The sequence below is a fragment of the Protopterus annectens genome, chromosome 8.part0 (assembly GCF_019279795.1).
Source record: "Protopterus annectens isolate FY-2018-M chromosome 8.part0, PAN1.0, whole genome shotgun sequence".
Lineage (NCBI taxonomy): Eukaryota > Metazoa > Chordata > Ceratodontiformes > Protopteridae > Protopterus > Protopterus annectens.
The window spans coordinates 1,378,642,029-1,378,658,726 of NC_056741.1; the positions used below are offsets into that span (position 1 = coordinate 1,378,642,029).

Sequence of the window (16,698 nt, forward strand, 5' to 3'; positions counted from 1 at the left end):
TTTTATCTAGATTGTTTCATCTTCCTTAGATTTTTCTGCATGTGTACAGTAGATGTCCTCTCTTGTTTCACTTTCCTTAGATTTTTCTGCATATGTACAGTAGAGGTACTCCCCCTCTTTTATCTTGTATAATTTTACTGGGACCATAGCATTTATCTTTAAAGAAGTTGCCTTTTGTCATCAAGGTTGGATATCTCACATGAATTTAAAATTAAGATTAGTTTGTGTTTGAGATTTTAATTTGGTTATAGCTTTTGCCTTGTATTGCAGATCTGGGAGTCTGTTCCGTACTTGGCTTCATACAGCAGTCCAGTAATAAAAGAAGAAAAGACCATACCATTGTCTCCTGAGCAATTGTCTCCTGAGCAATTGCAAGTTGTCTGGAAAGGTAAGCAATGGTACCAAGTAGTATATAATTCTCATTTTAAGAATGTCTCAGCATTTTAACAGACCAAGATAACTAAAGCTGGCATTTACTTCTGCTGCCAGGGTTCTGTTTAATGAGAGAGGTAACTCAACACCTGCTTCTACTAAACTGAATTTATATCGGGCATTTAAAGGCAGTAGTGTGGCTAGGGTGGGGTGAAGGGAGCAACTGCCTCAGGAGCAAAGTGTTGGGGGCATGATTGGCCATCTGATGCGTCATCCCGATTCCCGTTTGCTCTTTAGTGCAATACTGACATTTAAAAGCCGATGTTGCATTTGTGGTCAAACTTGACAACTGTAGTGTTCCATGTGTGGTCTAAACTCTAGCAACTTCTTGCTACATTTTTAAAGAAAAAAGATTTCTTTTGCTAAAATGTCAGGAAATTGGATCAGGGATAGGGCACAGAAACGGGATCTAATTGACTCCTGCATTTCATGGGCCCCATGGCACCTAATTGCTGACTTTTTTTTCCTTCCATTGAAAAGCTGATGCAGGAGGGAGGGAGCTTGTATCTTGCCACATGGCTGGTATGCCAGTGAAAAGAGTGGACCTTTTTTCTTCTTTTTTTTTTTCCCTACAGTTGAAGAGCTGGGGCAGGAAGGTATTAGTGTGTGTGGGCGGCGTGTGTGTGTGTGTGTGTGTGTGTGTGTGTGTGTGTGTGTGTGTGTGTGTGCGCATGTGCTTGTGTGCGTGTGTGTGTGTGTGTGTGTGTGTGTGTGTGTGTGTGTGTGTGTGTCCACCTGGTTGGTGTGCCAGTAGAGGGGCATGTAAACTGGATACTGTTTGCAAGAAGTTTTGTTGGTCTTCACTTGAAGAGCTGTGGGGGTATAGTGCTATTTTGTGGGACTAGCACAGGGGTGCTGCTTGAACCAGCTACACCTCTGTTTAAAGGTATCAAGTTCTCATTTTTTCCCTAAACTTGTAGAAAGGAAGCATTTTACAGGGTGAACTGTTAGCTTTTTGATATTAAACAATGCAGTGTTATACAGTTCCAGGCCATTTTTATGTTGTTTTTGGCCCTACACTAATCATCTAATCTCTTTTATCCACCTGTGACTGTTCTGCTCCAGCATCTTGATGACTTTTCACCTCCCACATCAACCAGTAGGGTGGGTCTTCTCTTTCAAGACTGTAACACCTTATCAGTATTTTATCTTGGGTCAGTTGTTGAGTTCATTTATTTTTGCAGTTTAAGTGGGGTAGATCACTGATTCCATTGGACTAATTTCAGTCTCAGTCCAATTGTGTAAGAGCTGTTGGCAAGGTAGTCTTTGTCCTGCAAAGGGATGAATTTGTTTTCTTTAAATGGTCTACTCTCCAAACAAGTCTGGGCAACAGGAGTAACAGAGGGATATATACCTGCTTTGATGATGTGGCTCAGATTACCGCATCCTGGATAAGGTTCTCTTTCGTTATGGTTCCCAAGACTTGGAGGATGAGCAGCAAAAAAAGAAAACAGCCACTGAGCTGAGCATCAGGAAGGGTGTTTGACTCCCACTTGCAGATCTAGTCCCTCTTCTACTAGATCCAGACCAGTTTTCTCAGGCTGAAAAAAAAAGCTGTAGGTTGAAGAAGATGCCCAGGAGCCTGGTAGATTTGGACTGCCCATAGGAGCAGATGTCTTTGAGTTTAGCCTAGCCTGATGAATCATAACTAAGGTTTGGTGAGATGTAGACATAATTTAGATAGTCATGTCTTAAAGATGTTAGATCCTGTCTAAGAAAGAGCTCTTCTAAAGAGGGTTTGCTTTGACATAGCTTTGTTGACTGTTGCATATATGTCCTACAGCAGATCACATTACCATTACCTAGTAAACCGCCACAGAACAGATGTCTAATTATAAATGTCCTTCCATATCACTGTTGCAGTATTCATTACATTAGGGATTCCCTGCCTAGGGCAGCCCACATTTGGCCAGAATACCAAAGCCTTAGGTTGCTTTAAGGTGCACCATATGTCACACATATGCTCCTTGCTTAGTATAGGACAAAACCTTAAGGTGTGAACGTACCATCCTTAGAAATTCTTTGCCACCAGCCGAATGTCATCTCTTGATTGTCAGTCTGAATGCATACATTCCGTTGCTGGTTTCACCGAGCCATTGCAGATAAGTGCTCCATTTGGGTTCTTTTTTTTTCTTGTCTCTTGTTGCTTGTGGGGTTTCATGTCATCCAAGAAGGGTAAATGCTAGTGTGGGAGACAGATTCCTCATAAAGATTGCCACAAGCAGTGTCTGTTTTGCCTTGGTGCTTCACATGACCTTATGCCCTGTCCTATTTGTCAGGCTTTTGTACCTAAAACTTGGTGTAGTAGACTTTCTCTTCTGTGGTGCTATATCTTGAGAATCAGTGGCTTAAAACTTATCGTGAAAGATATGATGGAGAGAACTTCCCGCCCTGAGGGACAGCCTTCAGGGAAGAAGGCTAAGAAGCCTAGGCTAAGAAGCCTAGACTAGAATCTTCCCCTGTTCTACCTCTGCTGGGCATTTCTGCTGAGGTGAGTGAATGCCCAGAGGTTCGACCGGTTTTGTTGTCAGATTCCTCTGCTGCGACTGGGTTGGAGCCCGACAGAGATTCAAATTTAATAATGTCCAAAGAGGCTTTGCAGATGTCTCTGTCAGACATTCATGGGGAACCAAGGTTGAACATTTCCAAGGGGCCTAGGGGTGTTCCTCAGATTTTAGTCAGAGAAGTTCCTACTAGTATTATTGAATGCCATCCTGGGTCAGAGCTTTCAAAGTTTTATAAGGCAGATGTCCCATTAAAAAAAAAGCAAAAAACTAAATGTGTTTCTCCTACCCCTAAGGATCTGCAGAGTGAGTGACAGGCCTTCACTCAGGGTTTGTTTATTGCTTTGATGGTATTGAAACCTCCTTAGTGTTTCTCTTACAACTCCCCCCTTGGTCCTCTACTCGAATTAAAAGACACAGGGAACAGGATTCCACTGAGGAGCAGTTGGATTTTGATGAGGAATCCCTTTCTTACTCTTCTCAAATTCCTTCTCCTTTGGACTATGGGTCAGAAGAAGAGGACTCTACCAGTCCTTATAATCCCTTTGAAGAGATTTCTTTTGGGGATACAATCTCCGGGATAATGGAGTTTTTTAAATGGGATTGTGCTCAGGTCTCTGAGATCCATAAGAGGTACTATGAGTTGCTGCAGCTGGAAGTAGCTAAACCTTCTGCTGTTCCTCCTGTTTTGGCTGCTTTGTTGGATACATTTTCCAATGAATCTAAAACTCCTGATTTTCGACTCCCTGCTCCCAAGAAACCTGGTTTTATAGGGTGCCTGAGTACTGCAACTTTTTGTACAAGTGCCCTGCTGCTGACCCCTCAGTGATGTTTATAGTCTCAGACAAGCCATCTCAATTGCTTCCTTTGCCTAAGTTGCCTTCTGGTAAAGACAAAGAACCATGGAAAGGCTAGGTAAGAAGGTTTACTCCTCGGCTACCTTGGCTCTTTATGGCTGTTCATTATCAGACCTATATGTCCAGGTTTGCGTTGACGTTCCTGTCTCCGGTTTGTTGGGTTCTTTCTGATCTTCCGGACTCTGAAAGTAAAACCTCTTGTCTTTCCCTGTTCGGGACTTCCTCTGAGATGGCTTCATCATTCCATCAAGTGTAGTTATGTTGCAGCAGATGCTTCTTCTAATGCTGCTGCTTTTGAGTCAGTGATGAGGAGGTATTTGCTTTGGATTCAACCATTGCACGATGATATCAAGGCTAAGAGGATGGATGCCCCTCTTGATGATAATCACTTGTTTGGGGAAGCTGCTGCTGATTTGTCTAAGTCCCTTCAGGATAAGGGTAATGCTTTATAAGAACTCAAATGTGTTTGTTTCTCCTGTTCCTAAATTTCAGAGAAACTACCCCAATATGCCAGCATTTGTTCACAGGCTATCTCACATTCCTCCTAAGGGCAAATTGGGTGGCAAGTGGGCTCCTCTTGCTAAGGCTACTCAGACTTCAAGGACTCAGAAGTCTTCCTTTCCAGATAAATTAAGTGCTGTCTATCTGTTTCTTCCCAGCCACGTTCCTCTTTCTCATCACCTCTCTCTGTCTGTTCCTATTTGGCTACAGATAACTCAGGATTCCTGGGTCCTGTTCATTATTTGCTGGGGATATTTCATGGTGTGGAAATCCCTTCCTCCTTTTATAGGTATTCCTCAGCCTCCTCGGGAACAATGCTCCTTTTTCCCCAGAGGTGCTCTGGCAGCTTTTGACTCAAGGTTCTATTCAAGAGGTGCCTGTGTCCCAACGAGGGAGGGCGTTTTACTCCAGGATGTTTCTAGTACCCAGAAAAGAGGATATTTGATCACCAATTCTACACCTCTCTTATCTAAACACTTTTCTGAAGTTGCCCACTTTTCGAATGTTGTCCTTCAGACTTTGTTCCTACTTTGCTTCCTCAGGCTTGTATGATGTCTCTGGATCTCAAGAATGCTTATCTCCATATTCCGATCCGCCCCCTTTTTAGGAAGTTTTTGCATTTCTCTGTTGCTTCCTGGAATTTTCAGTTCTCTGCTTTGCCCTTTGGCCTTTCTACTGCCCCAAGGGTATTCACCAAATGCCTCACTCCTTTGCTTTTTTGCAGGCTTCAGGGAATCCAAGTATTTCCCTACTTGGATGACCTGTTTCAGACCTCCTCTCCAGAGATCCTGTAGCAAAATCTTCATTTTGCCGTCTCCCTTCTTCAGAGACTGGGGTTCACAATCAACTTCGAAAAGTCTTTTATGACTTCTCAGGATCATGTTTTTCTGGGTTTCAGGATTCAGACTGTGCATATGCTGGCATCCGTGCATCCTCCCAAGGCCTCAACTCTCATTTCCTTCTTTCAAACTCTTCTTCTGTTTGCTTTCTTTACAGCCATGGAGTTTCTGAGAGCTCTGGGATTCATGACATCCACCATCCCAATGCTTCCTCTGGCCAAACTTCACATGAAGTTTCAGTGGTTCCTGAAGTCAGTCTAGCTTTAGCATGCTCATCCTCCTAGAAGTTGTGGTTCTTCTTCTACCTTTTCTTAAGAAGAAACTCCACTTTTGGATCCAGCAGTTGTCTCTGAATCCAGGGAATCCCTTTCATCCCCTTCTTCACTCTCAGGAGCTGTTCACAGATGCTTCAGACGTGGGATGGGGAGCAGCTTTTGGCTCCCTAAAGGTGCAGGGGGTCTCGTCTCCTCTTCAACAGAAGGAGCACATCACTGTTAGAGATGATAGCCCCTCTGCTGGTTCTTCAGGCTTTTCATCCTCTTTTCTGCCTGGGACCTGTCAAGCTGGTTACAGACAACACTACAGTGGTGTGTATGTAAACAAACAGGGGGGAACAGTATCTTATCTTATCTTTGCCAGTTGGCATTCCTGGTATGCGATCTTGCTGTCCAGTCTCAGGTGACTCTTCAAGCAGTTTACATTCCCTCTCCCTCAGGTCAAAACTTTGTGGCAGACACTCTAAGCATGTCCTTAACTCAATCCTGTGAATGGATGCTTAACAGGGATGTGTTTCTTGACATTGTCCACCAGTGGGGTACTCCTCAAGTAGATCTTTTTGCCTCCCCTCTGAACAGACAACTTCCTGTATTTTGTGCCAGTCTTAGGTCTTCTGATGTGGAAGGTGGATGGCCCTGTCGTTTTCTTGGAAGGTGATATTTCTTTATGCTTTCCCTTTCCCTCATTCCAAAAGTCCTGTTTAACATTCAACAGGGCACCCCCCCCAAAAACTTGTTGGTGACTCCCTTTTGGCTGATAAAGCATTGGTCCCCTCTTCTGCATTTAACCAAGGCCAGTCATCACAAGTTACCTCACAGGGTGGACCTACTCACACAAGACAAGGGATCTGTCATCCATCCCCACCTGTCCATTCTTCAGCTGACACTGTGGAGGATAGGATTTTGATTCCACATAGGCAACTTTTTTTCTGAGGAAATGCTTAGGGTCCTGCAGGAGGCAAGGAAACCCAATACTAGTAAATCCTACTTATCTAAATGGAAAAAGTTTTCTGTTTGGTGTATCAGTCGTAACCTGGATCCACTTTCTGTGGATGTTCCTTTGGTTTTTTCTTATTTATGTGAATTGCTCAATGCTGGGTTGGCTTATTCTTCTAAGGCCCACTTATCCACTGTCTCTGCTTGTCTGCCTTTATCTCCTCCTTTAGCTTTAAGTTTTGAAGCTAAACAATTCCTTAAAGTCGTCCTTCATATTAGGGCTCCCAGGAAGCCTGTTTGTCCTCCCTGGGATCTTAATTTTATTTTGGAAAAATTGACTCAAGGCTCCTTTTGAGCCTGCTGCTTTAGCATCTTTGCAGCATTGCTCTTGGAAGACTGTACTTTTGTTGGCCCTTACTTCTGCCAGATGGGTGTCTGAGCTTCAAGCTCTTATGACTTGTCCTCCTTTTTTGGTGTTTCATAAGGACAGGGTGTCCTTGCATATTAATCCTTCTTTTATGCCCAAGGTGGTTAATGAGTTGTCACTTAATCAGTCTGTCAACTTTTTCCCCCTTATTTATATTTATTTATTTATTTATTGACATTTGTTAACCGGGTTTGTCCAACTGGGCTTGTGGCCCATTTTCAGTGGAGACCTGAGGAGAAAAGCTCCAGTAACATATTTTAGAGGCCCGGGCAGAAAAGCTCCAGGACAATAACAAATAAAAAAAAGTAAATTAGTGTAGAATAAAATAAAGTTTACATAGAGAAAAAAATATTGATATACATTTTGGTACACACTGGTTAGTAATTATTTACAAAAATTTAAAACACACTGGTAAGTAACTAATTACAAAACATCGACGACAATGGTTTAAAAAAAAGTACTATTTACAAAATTATAGGATACGACATTTATAAAGAGTCAATCATAGCTTACAAGTAAACAGTTCTACTTACAAATGAAATAAGAACAATGGTGTCAAGAGGGAAAGTAGAGGGAAAATTAGTAGAGTTAATCAGCTAGTCAGAGTTGTTGCAAGGGCATAGCCATTTTGTTCTGAGGAATATTTTCAGTTTTTGTTTGAAGAGGGGTGGAGAAGGAAGAGAAGTTAGTACAGTAGGTAGAGGGTTCCAGTTTTTCCCAGTAGTGTTCGAGAACAGAGAGTCACCTGCCAAGTTGTTTGACTTACTAATGTTAACTAACAATTTATTTGATCGTAAATTAGTAAGATTTTTATAGGGAGTAATGATGTTTGAAAGTGTCGGAGTATTATTTGGGTGGTAGAGGATCTTATGTGCAATGATAAGTTGACTATATTGAAGCTGATTTTGTAGCTCAAGCCATCCTAGTTGTTTTAGATTCTGACAGTGATGGGTTCTATGGGGATTACCAGTGGCAAATCTTGCAGTATTGTTATAGGATGTAGCTAGTTTGAAACAATTATGTTTTGACAGATTAGTATAGATTGGTGAGGCATAAAGTAGTGTTGGGATTAGATGGGAGTGGGCAATAGTAGATCTTGCTATAGGAGTGAGGAAGGATTTGACTCTATATAGGGAGCCCATTTTTCTGTTGACTGTTTTTATAGTGTTATTAATATGGGAGTCGAAGTTGAGGTTGTTGTCTATAGTAATTCCTAGGAGCTTGGTGGTAGCATCAGGGGATATGACGGTACCATTGTTAGAAGTAACAGAGAAATCTAAAGGTATATGCTTCCGGGTAGGGGTAAAAAGCAGGAGCTTAGTTTTTTTTTGGATTCAGGAGGAGGCATAGTTTTAAGAACCATGATTCTACTGTGTTAAACATTTTCTGAGTTAGGGACTGTAGTTCTGATAAAGATTTTCCTGTGCAGATTATTGTGGAATCATCTGCATATTATATACAGGTTGCATGAGGAGTAGCTTTACAGAGATCATTAATAAAAATGGAGAATAATAGAGGACCTAGAACGGAGCCCTGGGGAACACCTAGTGTAACTGGCAGGTGGGATGATAGATTATTTTCCCACATAACAGCTTGCTGTCGGTTGCTTAGGTAGGAGCTGAACCATTGTACAGCTAGAGTATCGAGTGAAAGTGATTTAAGAATGTTTATAAACAATGTGTGGTTAACCATATCAAAAGCTTTTGATAGATCAATAAATAGAGCTGAAGAGAGAGCATTATTATTGTGATTTCTGTTAATGGTGTCAGTGAAGGATAAGAGGGCTGTAGTGGTACTATGGTATGGTCTGAAGCCATGTTGGCTTTGTGCTAGTAAGTTGTGTTGAAGTAGGTGGTCCACAAGCTGATGATGAATACATTTTTCTATTATTTTTGCTAAAGGGGATAGTAGGGCTATAGGTCGATAGTTGGAATATTCATTGGAGTTACCACCTTTATGTAGAGGGATAATGTGTGAGATTTTCCAGATGATTGGGATGGTTCCCTCATTAATGGTTCTGTTTATTAGGATTGATATTGGATAAGTTACTGCTTTAGCTGCTTTTTGCAGATATTGTGCTGGAATCTGGTCAGCAGAAGGCGTACAAGGCATAAGTTTTAGACTGAGTTTGTAGATGAAATGAGTAGAGATGGGTTGAAATATGAAGGTAGGAAGAGAGCTAGAAATGGGGTTTGGGAGGCTGGAGCTGTCAGGGTTTAGCTGGCTGGCTAGAGATTGGATGGCTTCAGTAAAAAAGTTATTAAAGGCATTAGCAGTTTGGTTGGGAGTTTCTTGATTAGCACCAGTTGGGGATGGTGTGCTGCAGTAACCTGGGTGTAACAGACTATTGATACTTGCCCAGAATTTATGAGGATTGTTTAGGTGTGTTTGTTGCATTTTACAGTAAAAGTTTTTTTTTTGTCTGAAAGTATAGCTTTTTTTGTCATATTTCTCATTTGTTTAAATATTTGTTGATCTGTTAAGTTTTTTTGTAGTCCTCCACCTAGTCCAGGCTTTATTTCTAAGTAACATTTTTTGCCTGGTGTCTTTAGTGAGCCATGGGGTTGGTTTTGACCTAGTTCTGATAGTATGCTTTGGTGCATATTAGTCAAGGATATTTAAGACGGTAGAGTTAAAGTGTTTAACAGCCTCTTGAAGAGGGAGGGTTTTTAGTGGATACCAATCACAAGAGCTAAGTTCAGTTTGGAATAACCTTTGGTTAAACTGTTTGTTTGACAGTATTGTCCTATATGATGCTTGGTGTGGGATATCATTCCTTTGCCTAATTATGTAGGTCAAAGAGTGGTCACTTACATCATCAGGGAAGACACCTACTTTGTAGGGTTGGTGGTAGTTATTAATAAGGATCCAGTCCAAGGTGCTCTCTTTATTGGTAGGTTTGTTAATTCTAGTTGGGGAGGAGATGGTCTGTGAGAAACCATGAAGGTTAATGTGAGAAGTAGGATGGTCAGTACCAATGCATCTCCAGTCAATATTGAAATCACCAAGGATTATAGTTTCTTGTGGGAAGGTTGATGATACCCAATTAAGTATATCTTCAAGTTTAGATACATTGTTTCCAGGAGGTAGGTAGATGCAAAAGATGTACAAGGATTTATTAGAATTAAGTTGTACTTTAGAAATAAGAACTTCAGCGTTACTGTCTTTTGGCGAGTTATAAGGTAGAGAAGTGACTTGTAATCCATCCTTGAAAAGAATTGCTGCTCCCCCTCCCTTTCTCTTTGAACGGTCTAGTCGTAGTATATTGTATCCTGATGGGAGGGTTTGGGTTGCTGGTTTTAGCCATGTCTCTGTTAAACATAGAATGTCAAAGGAGTGTACATCCAAGAGAGCATGGAGATGGGCAACTTTGTTATTAACACTCTGTATATTGAGGTGTGCTATAATGAGTGAATTTGGGTGTTTGTTTTGGGTGTGTGGGATAGAGGGTTTAATGGTTATAGATTCAATAGAAAGGATATTGGCTGGGCCTTTTTTGGATTTTGGGGAAAAAAAGGAATTTTTCTCCAAAAACTTTTTTTTAAGGGAATTTCTTTTTTTTTTTTTTTGTTTAAGCAAAAAAAAAAATTTTTAAAATTGTAAGGGTTAAAAAAAAATTTTTGGGGGTTTGATTTTTCTGAAGGGCTTTTTTTTTTTTTTTTAAAAAGGTAATAAGGGGCTTTTTTTTTTTTTTTGTTAAAATTTTTAAAAAGTTTCAGACCTCCTCTCCAGAGATCCTGTAGCAAAATCTTCATTTTGCCGTCTCCCTTCTTCAGAGACTGGGGTTCACAATCAACTTCGAAAAGTCTTTTATGACTTCTCAGGATCATGTTTTTCTGGGTTTCAGGATTCAGACGGTGCATATGCTGGCATCCGTGCATCCTCCCAAGGCCTCAACTCTCATTTCCTTCTTTCAAACTCTTCTGTTTGCTTTCTTTACAGCCATGGAGTTTCTGAGAGCTCTGGGATTCATGACATCCACCATCCCAATGCTTCCTCTGGCCAAACTTCACATGAAGTTTCAGTGGTTCCTGAAGTCAGTCTAGCTTTAGCATGCTCATCCTCCTAGAAGTTGTGGTTCTTCTTCTACCTTTTCTTAAGAAGAAACTCCACCTTTGGATCCAGCAGTTGTCTCTGAATCCAGGGCATCCCTTTCATCCCCTTCTTCACTCTCAGGAGCTGTTCACAGATGCTTCAGACGTGGGATGGGGAGCAGCTTTTGGCTCCCTAAAGGTGCAGGGGGTCTCGTCTCCTCTTCAACAGAAGGAGCACATCACTGTTAGAGATGATAGCCCCTCTGCTGGTTCTTCAGGCTTTTCATCCTCTTTTCTGCCCGGGACCTGTCAAGCTGGTTACAGACAACACTACAGTGGTGTGTATGTAAACAAACAGGGGGGAACAGGATCTTATCTTATCTTTGCCAGTTGGCATTCCTGGTATGGGATCTTGCTATCCAGTCTCAGGTGACTCTTCAAGCAGTTTACATTCCCTCTCCCTCAGGTCAAAACTTTGTGGCAGACACTCTAAGCATGTCCTTAACTCAATCCTGTGAATGGATGCTTAACAGGGATGTGTTTCTTGACATTGTCCACCAGTGGGATACTCCTCAAGTAGATCTTTTTGCCTCCCCTCTGAACAGACAACTTCCTGTATTTTGTGCCAGTCTTAGGTCTTCTGATGTGGAAGGTGGATGGCCCTGTCTTTTTCTTGGAAGGTGATATTTCTTTATGCTTTCCCTTTCCCTCATTCCAAAAGTCCTGTTTAACATTCAACAGGGCACCCCCCCCCCAAAACTTGTTGGTGACTCCCTTTTGGCTGATAAAGCATTGGTCCCCTCTTCTGCATTTAACCAAGGCCAGTCATCACAAGTTACCTCACAGGGTGGACCTACTCACACAAGACAAGGGATCTGTCATCCATCCCCACCTGTCCATTCTTCAGCTGACACTGTGGAGGATAGGATTTTGATTCCACATAGGCAACTTTTTTTTGGGGAAATGCTTAGGGTCCTGCAGGAGGCAAGGAAACCCAATACTAGTAAATCCTACTTATCTAAATGGAAAAAGTTTTCTGTTTGGTGTATCAGTCGTAACCTGGATCCACTTTCTGTGGATGTTCCTTTGGTTTTTTCTTATTTATGTGAATTGCTCAATGCTGGGTTGGCTTATTCTTCTAAGGCCCACTTATCCACTGTCTCTGCTTGTCTGCCTTTATCTCCTCCTTTAGCTTTAAGTTTTGAAGCTAAACAATTCCTTAAAGTCGTCCTTCATATTAGGGCTCACAGGAAGCCTGTTTGTTCTCCCTGGGATCTTAATTTTATTTTGGAAAAATTGACTCAAGGCTCCTTTTGAGCCTGCTGCTTTAGCATCTTTGCAGCATTGCTCTTGGAAGACTGTACTTTTGTTGGCCCTTACTTCTGCCAGATGGGTGTCTGAGCTTCAAGCTCTTATGACTTGTCCTCCTTTTTTGGTGTTTCATAAGGACAGGGTGTCCTTGCATATTAATCCTTTTATGCCCAAGGTGGTTAATGAGTTGTCACTTAATCAGTCTGTCAACTTTTTCCCCCTTATTTATATTTATTTATTTATTTATTGACATTTGTTAACCGGGTTTGTCCAACTGGGCTTGTGGCCCATTTTCAGTGGAGACCTGAGGAGAAAAGCTCCAGTAACACATTTTAGAGGCCCGGGCAGAAAAGCTCCAGGACAATAACAAATAAAAAAAGTAAAATAGTGTAGAATAAAATAAAGTTTACATAGAGAAAAAAATATTGATATACATTTTGGTACACACTGGTTAGTAATTATTTACAAAAATTTAAAACACACTGGTAAGTAACTAATTACAAAACATCGACGACAATGGTTTAAAAAAAAAGTACTATTTACAAAATTATAGGATACGACATTTATAAAGAGTCAATCATAGCTTACAAGTAAACAGTTCTACTTACAAATGAAATAAGAACAATGGTGTCAAGAGGGAAAGTAGAGGGAAAATTAGTAGAGTTAATCAGCTAGTCAGAGTTGTTGCAAGGGCATAGCCATTTTGTTCTGAGGAATATTTTCAGTTTTTGTTTGAAGAGGGGTGGAGAAGGAAGAGAAGTTAGTACAGTAGGTAGAAGGTTCCAGTTTTTCCCAGTAGTGTTTGAGAACAGAGAGTCACCTGCCAAGTTGTTTGACTTACTAATGTTAACTAACAATTTATTTGATCGTAAATTAGTAAGATTTTTATAGGGAGTAATGATGTTTGAAAGTGTCGGAGTATTATTTGGGTGGTAGAGGATCTTATGTGCAATGATAAGTTGACTATATTGAAGCTGATTTTGTAGCTCAAGCCATCCTAGTTGTTTTAGATTCTGACAGTGATGGGTTCTATAGGGATTACCAGTGGCAAATCTTGCAGTATTGTTATAGGATATAGCTAGTTTGAAACAATTATGTTTTGACAGATTAGTATAGATTGGTGAGGCATAAAGTAGTGTTGGGATTAGATGGGAGTGGGCAATAGTAGATCTTGCTATAGGAGTGAGGAAGGATTTGATTCTATATAGGGAGCCCATTTTTCTGTTGACTGTTTTTATAGTGTTATTAATATGGGAGTCGAAGTTGAGGTTGTTGTCTATAGTAATTCCTAGGAGCTTGGTGGTAGCATCAGGGGAAATGACGGTACCATTGTTAGAAGTAACAGAGAAATCTAAAGGTATATGCTTCCGGGTAGGGGTAAAAAGCAGGAGCTTAGTTTTTTTTTGGATTCAGGAGGAGGCATAGTTTTAAGAACCATGATTCTACTGTGTTAAACATTTTCTGAGTTAGGGACTGTAGTTCTGATAAAGATTTTCCTGTGCAGATTATTGTGGAATCATCTGCATATTGTATGCAGGTTGCATGAGGAGTAGCTTTACAGAGATCATTAATAAAAATGGAGAATAATAAAGGACCTAGAACGGAGCCCTGGGGAACACCTAGTGTAACTGGCAGGTGGGATGATAGATTATTTTCCCACATAACAGCTTGCTGTCGGTTGCTTAGGTAGGAGCTGAACCATTGTACAGCTAGAGTATCGAGTGAAAGTGATTTAAGAATGTTTATAAACAATGTGTGGTTAACCATATCAAAAGCTTTTGATAGATCAATAAATAGAGCTGAAGAGAGAGCATTATTATTGTGATTTCTGTTAATGGTGTCAGTGAAGGATAAGAGGGCTGTAGTGGTACTACGGTATGGTCTGAAGCCATGTTGGCTTTGTGCTAGTAAGTTGTGTTGAAGTAGGTGGTCCAGAAGCTGATGATGAATACATTTTTCCATTATTTTTGCTAAAGGGGATAGGGCTATAGGTCGATAGTTGGAATATTCATTGGAGTTACCACCTTTATGTAGGGGGATAATGTGTGAGATTTTCCAGATGATTGGGATGGTTCCCTCATTAATGGTTCTGTTTATTAGGATTGATATTGGATAAGCTACTGCTTTAGCTGCTTTTTGCAGATATTGTGCCGGAATCTTGTCAGCAGAAGGGTTACTAGGCTTAAGTTTTAGACTGAGTTTGTAGATGAAATGAGTAGAGATGGGTTGAAATATGAAGGTAGGAAGAGAGCTAGAAATGGGGTTTGGGAGGCTGGAGCTGTCAGGGTTTAGCTGGCTGGCTAGAGATTGGATGGCTTCAGTAAAAAAGTTATTAAAGGCATTAGCAGTTTGGTTGGGAGTTTCTTGATTAGCACCAGTTGGGGATGGTGTGCTGCAGTGACCTGGGTGTAACAGACTATTGATACTTGCCCAGAATTTATGAGGATTGTTTAGGTGTGTTTGTTGCATTTTACAGTAAAAGTTTTTTTTTGTCTGAAAGTATAGCTTTTTTGTCATATTTCTCATTTGTTTAAATATTTGATGATCTGTTAAGTTTTTTTGTAGTCCTCCACCTAGTCCAGGCTTTATTTCTAAGTAACATTTTTTGCCTGGTGTCTTTAGTGAGCCATGGGGCTGGTTTTGACCTAGTTCTGATAGTATGCTTTGGTGCATATTAGTCAAGGATATTTAAGACGGTAGAGTTAAAGTGTTTAACAGCCTCTTGAAGAGGGAGGGTTTTTAGTGGATACCAATCACAAGAGCTAAGTTCAGTTTGGAATAACCTTTGGTTAAACTGTTTGTTTGACAGTATTGTCCTATATGATGCTTGGTGTGGGATATCATTCCTTTGCCTGATTATGTAGGTCAAAGAGTGGTCACTTACATCATCAGGGAAGACACCTACTTTGTAGGGTTGGTGGTATTTATTAATAAGGATCCAGTCCAAGGTGCTCTCTTTATTGGTAGGTTTGTTAATTCTAGTTGGGGAGGTGATGGTCTGTGAGAAACCATGAAGGTTAATGTGAGAAGTAGGATGGTCAGTACCAATGCATCTCCAGTCAATATTGAAATCACCAAGGATTATAGTTTCTTGTGGGAAGGTTGATGATACCCAATTAAGTATATCTTCAAGTTTAGATACATTGTTTCCAGGAGGTAGGTAGATGCAAAAGATGTACAAGGATTTATTAGAATTACTTTAGAAATAAGAACTTCAGCGTTACTGTCTTTTGGCGAGTTATAAGGTAGAGAAGTGACTTGTAATCCATCCTTGAAAAGAATTGCTGCTCCCCCTCCCTTTCTCTTTGAACGGTCTAGTCGTAGTATATTGTATCCTGATGGGAGGGTTTGGGTTGCTGGTTTTAGCCATGTCTCTGTTAAACATAGAATGTCAAAGGAGTGTACATCCAAGAGAGCATGGAGATGGGCAACTTTGTTATTAACACTCTGTATATTGAGGTGTGCTATAATGAGTGAATTTGGGTGTTTGTTTTGGGGGTGTGGGATAGAGGGTTTAATGGTTATAGATTCAATAGAAAGGATATTGGCTGGGCCTGGATTGGGATGGATGTCTCCATCTTGTAAGGAATTCTTTTTTAGTTTAAGCAAAATATAATGTAAGTTATTAGTTTGATACTGAGCTTTCTTAGGTAATAGGCTATTGTATTTAATGTGTGCCAGTCTGTGGTACTTTACTGGTAAGTATGTAGGTGTGGTTAAGATATTTAAATTATAATGGATGAAAGTGTGGCTATGTGTAGCTGTTTGTTTGGTGGGATAATGATATTGAAAATAAGTTTGGTGTTCAAAAGAGGTTAAGACATAGGCTGAGGTTAAAACAGATAAGAATATGGTGCTAAGTAGTAGCTTAGTTGGTGTGGAGCTAGAAGTGGTAGACATGAGTGTATAAGTAAGGGAATTTTAAGCAAGGTGAGAAAAGATTAAAGTATAAGAGAGGTTTAAGTGGAAGGAGTGGGCTAGTGATAGGATGTGTGCTGTGTGGGTGTAGTGTAATTAACATTTTTTGTTTGTATAAAATTGTGCAAATGCACAGTAGACACATTGGAGAGAGAGGTATAATGAGGTACTAAGTATGGTCCTTTTGATGTACATAAAGGGAAGGAAGACTAGGTAGGGTCATGGCAAGGGCAGGTTCTAGAATTGAGAAAATAAGCTTTTAGTTCATTTTTAAAGTGTGAGGTGTGGGAGATTGAACGTAAGTCAAGGGGAAGTTTGTTCCAAGCATGGGCAAGGGAGTGTTTGTAGAGTAGTTTGCCTACTGACCTTTTTGGGTGGTAGATATCAAGTAATTGTTGGTTAGAAGTATGGAGGGTCCAGGATGGGATGTAGATGGAGACTAAGGAAGATGGAGATGGACAGAAGGAGGGTTTATAAAGAATAGAGTGTAGCATATGAAATTGATAAGATAGCAGAAACTGGGGAAGTTCAAGCCATTGAAGAGAGTTTAAAGAAATGCAGTGGTGTGAGTTATATGAGGAGTTAGTAATAAATCTGGCTATTTTATGGTAAGTCTGTTGCAGTTTGTTTAGAGTGGAAGCCTGGATATTGGTAAGAACTGGGA

At 40.6% G+C, this 16,698-nt stretch overlaps 1 protein-coding gene across 1 annotated transcript in view; it reads left to right on the forward strand.

The window, feature by feature from the left end:
• The window catches only part of PCSK7 (proprotein convertase subtilisin/kexin type 7), a 1,762,277-nt gene that overhangs the window by 1,248,324 nt on the left and 497,255 nt on the right, over window positions 1-16,698 (forward strand). Inside the window, exon 11 of the mRNA XM_044080959.1 lies at window positions 271-388. Coding sequence (XP_043936894.1) covers window positions 271-388 — 118 coding nt within the window. The remainder of the gene's footprint in view (window positions 1-270; window positions 389-16,698) is intronic.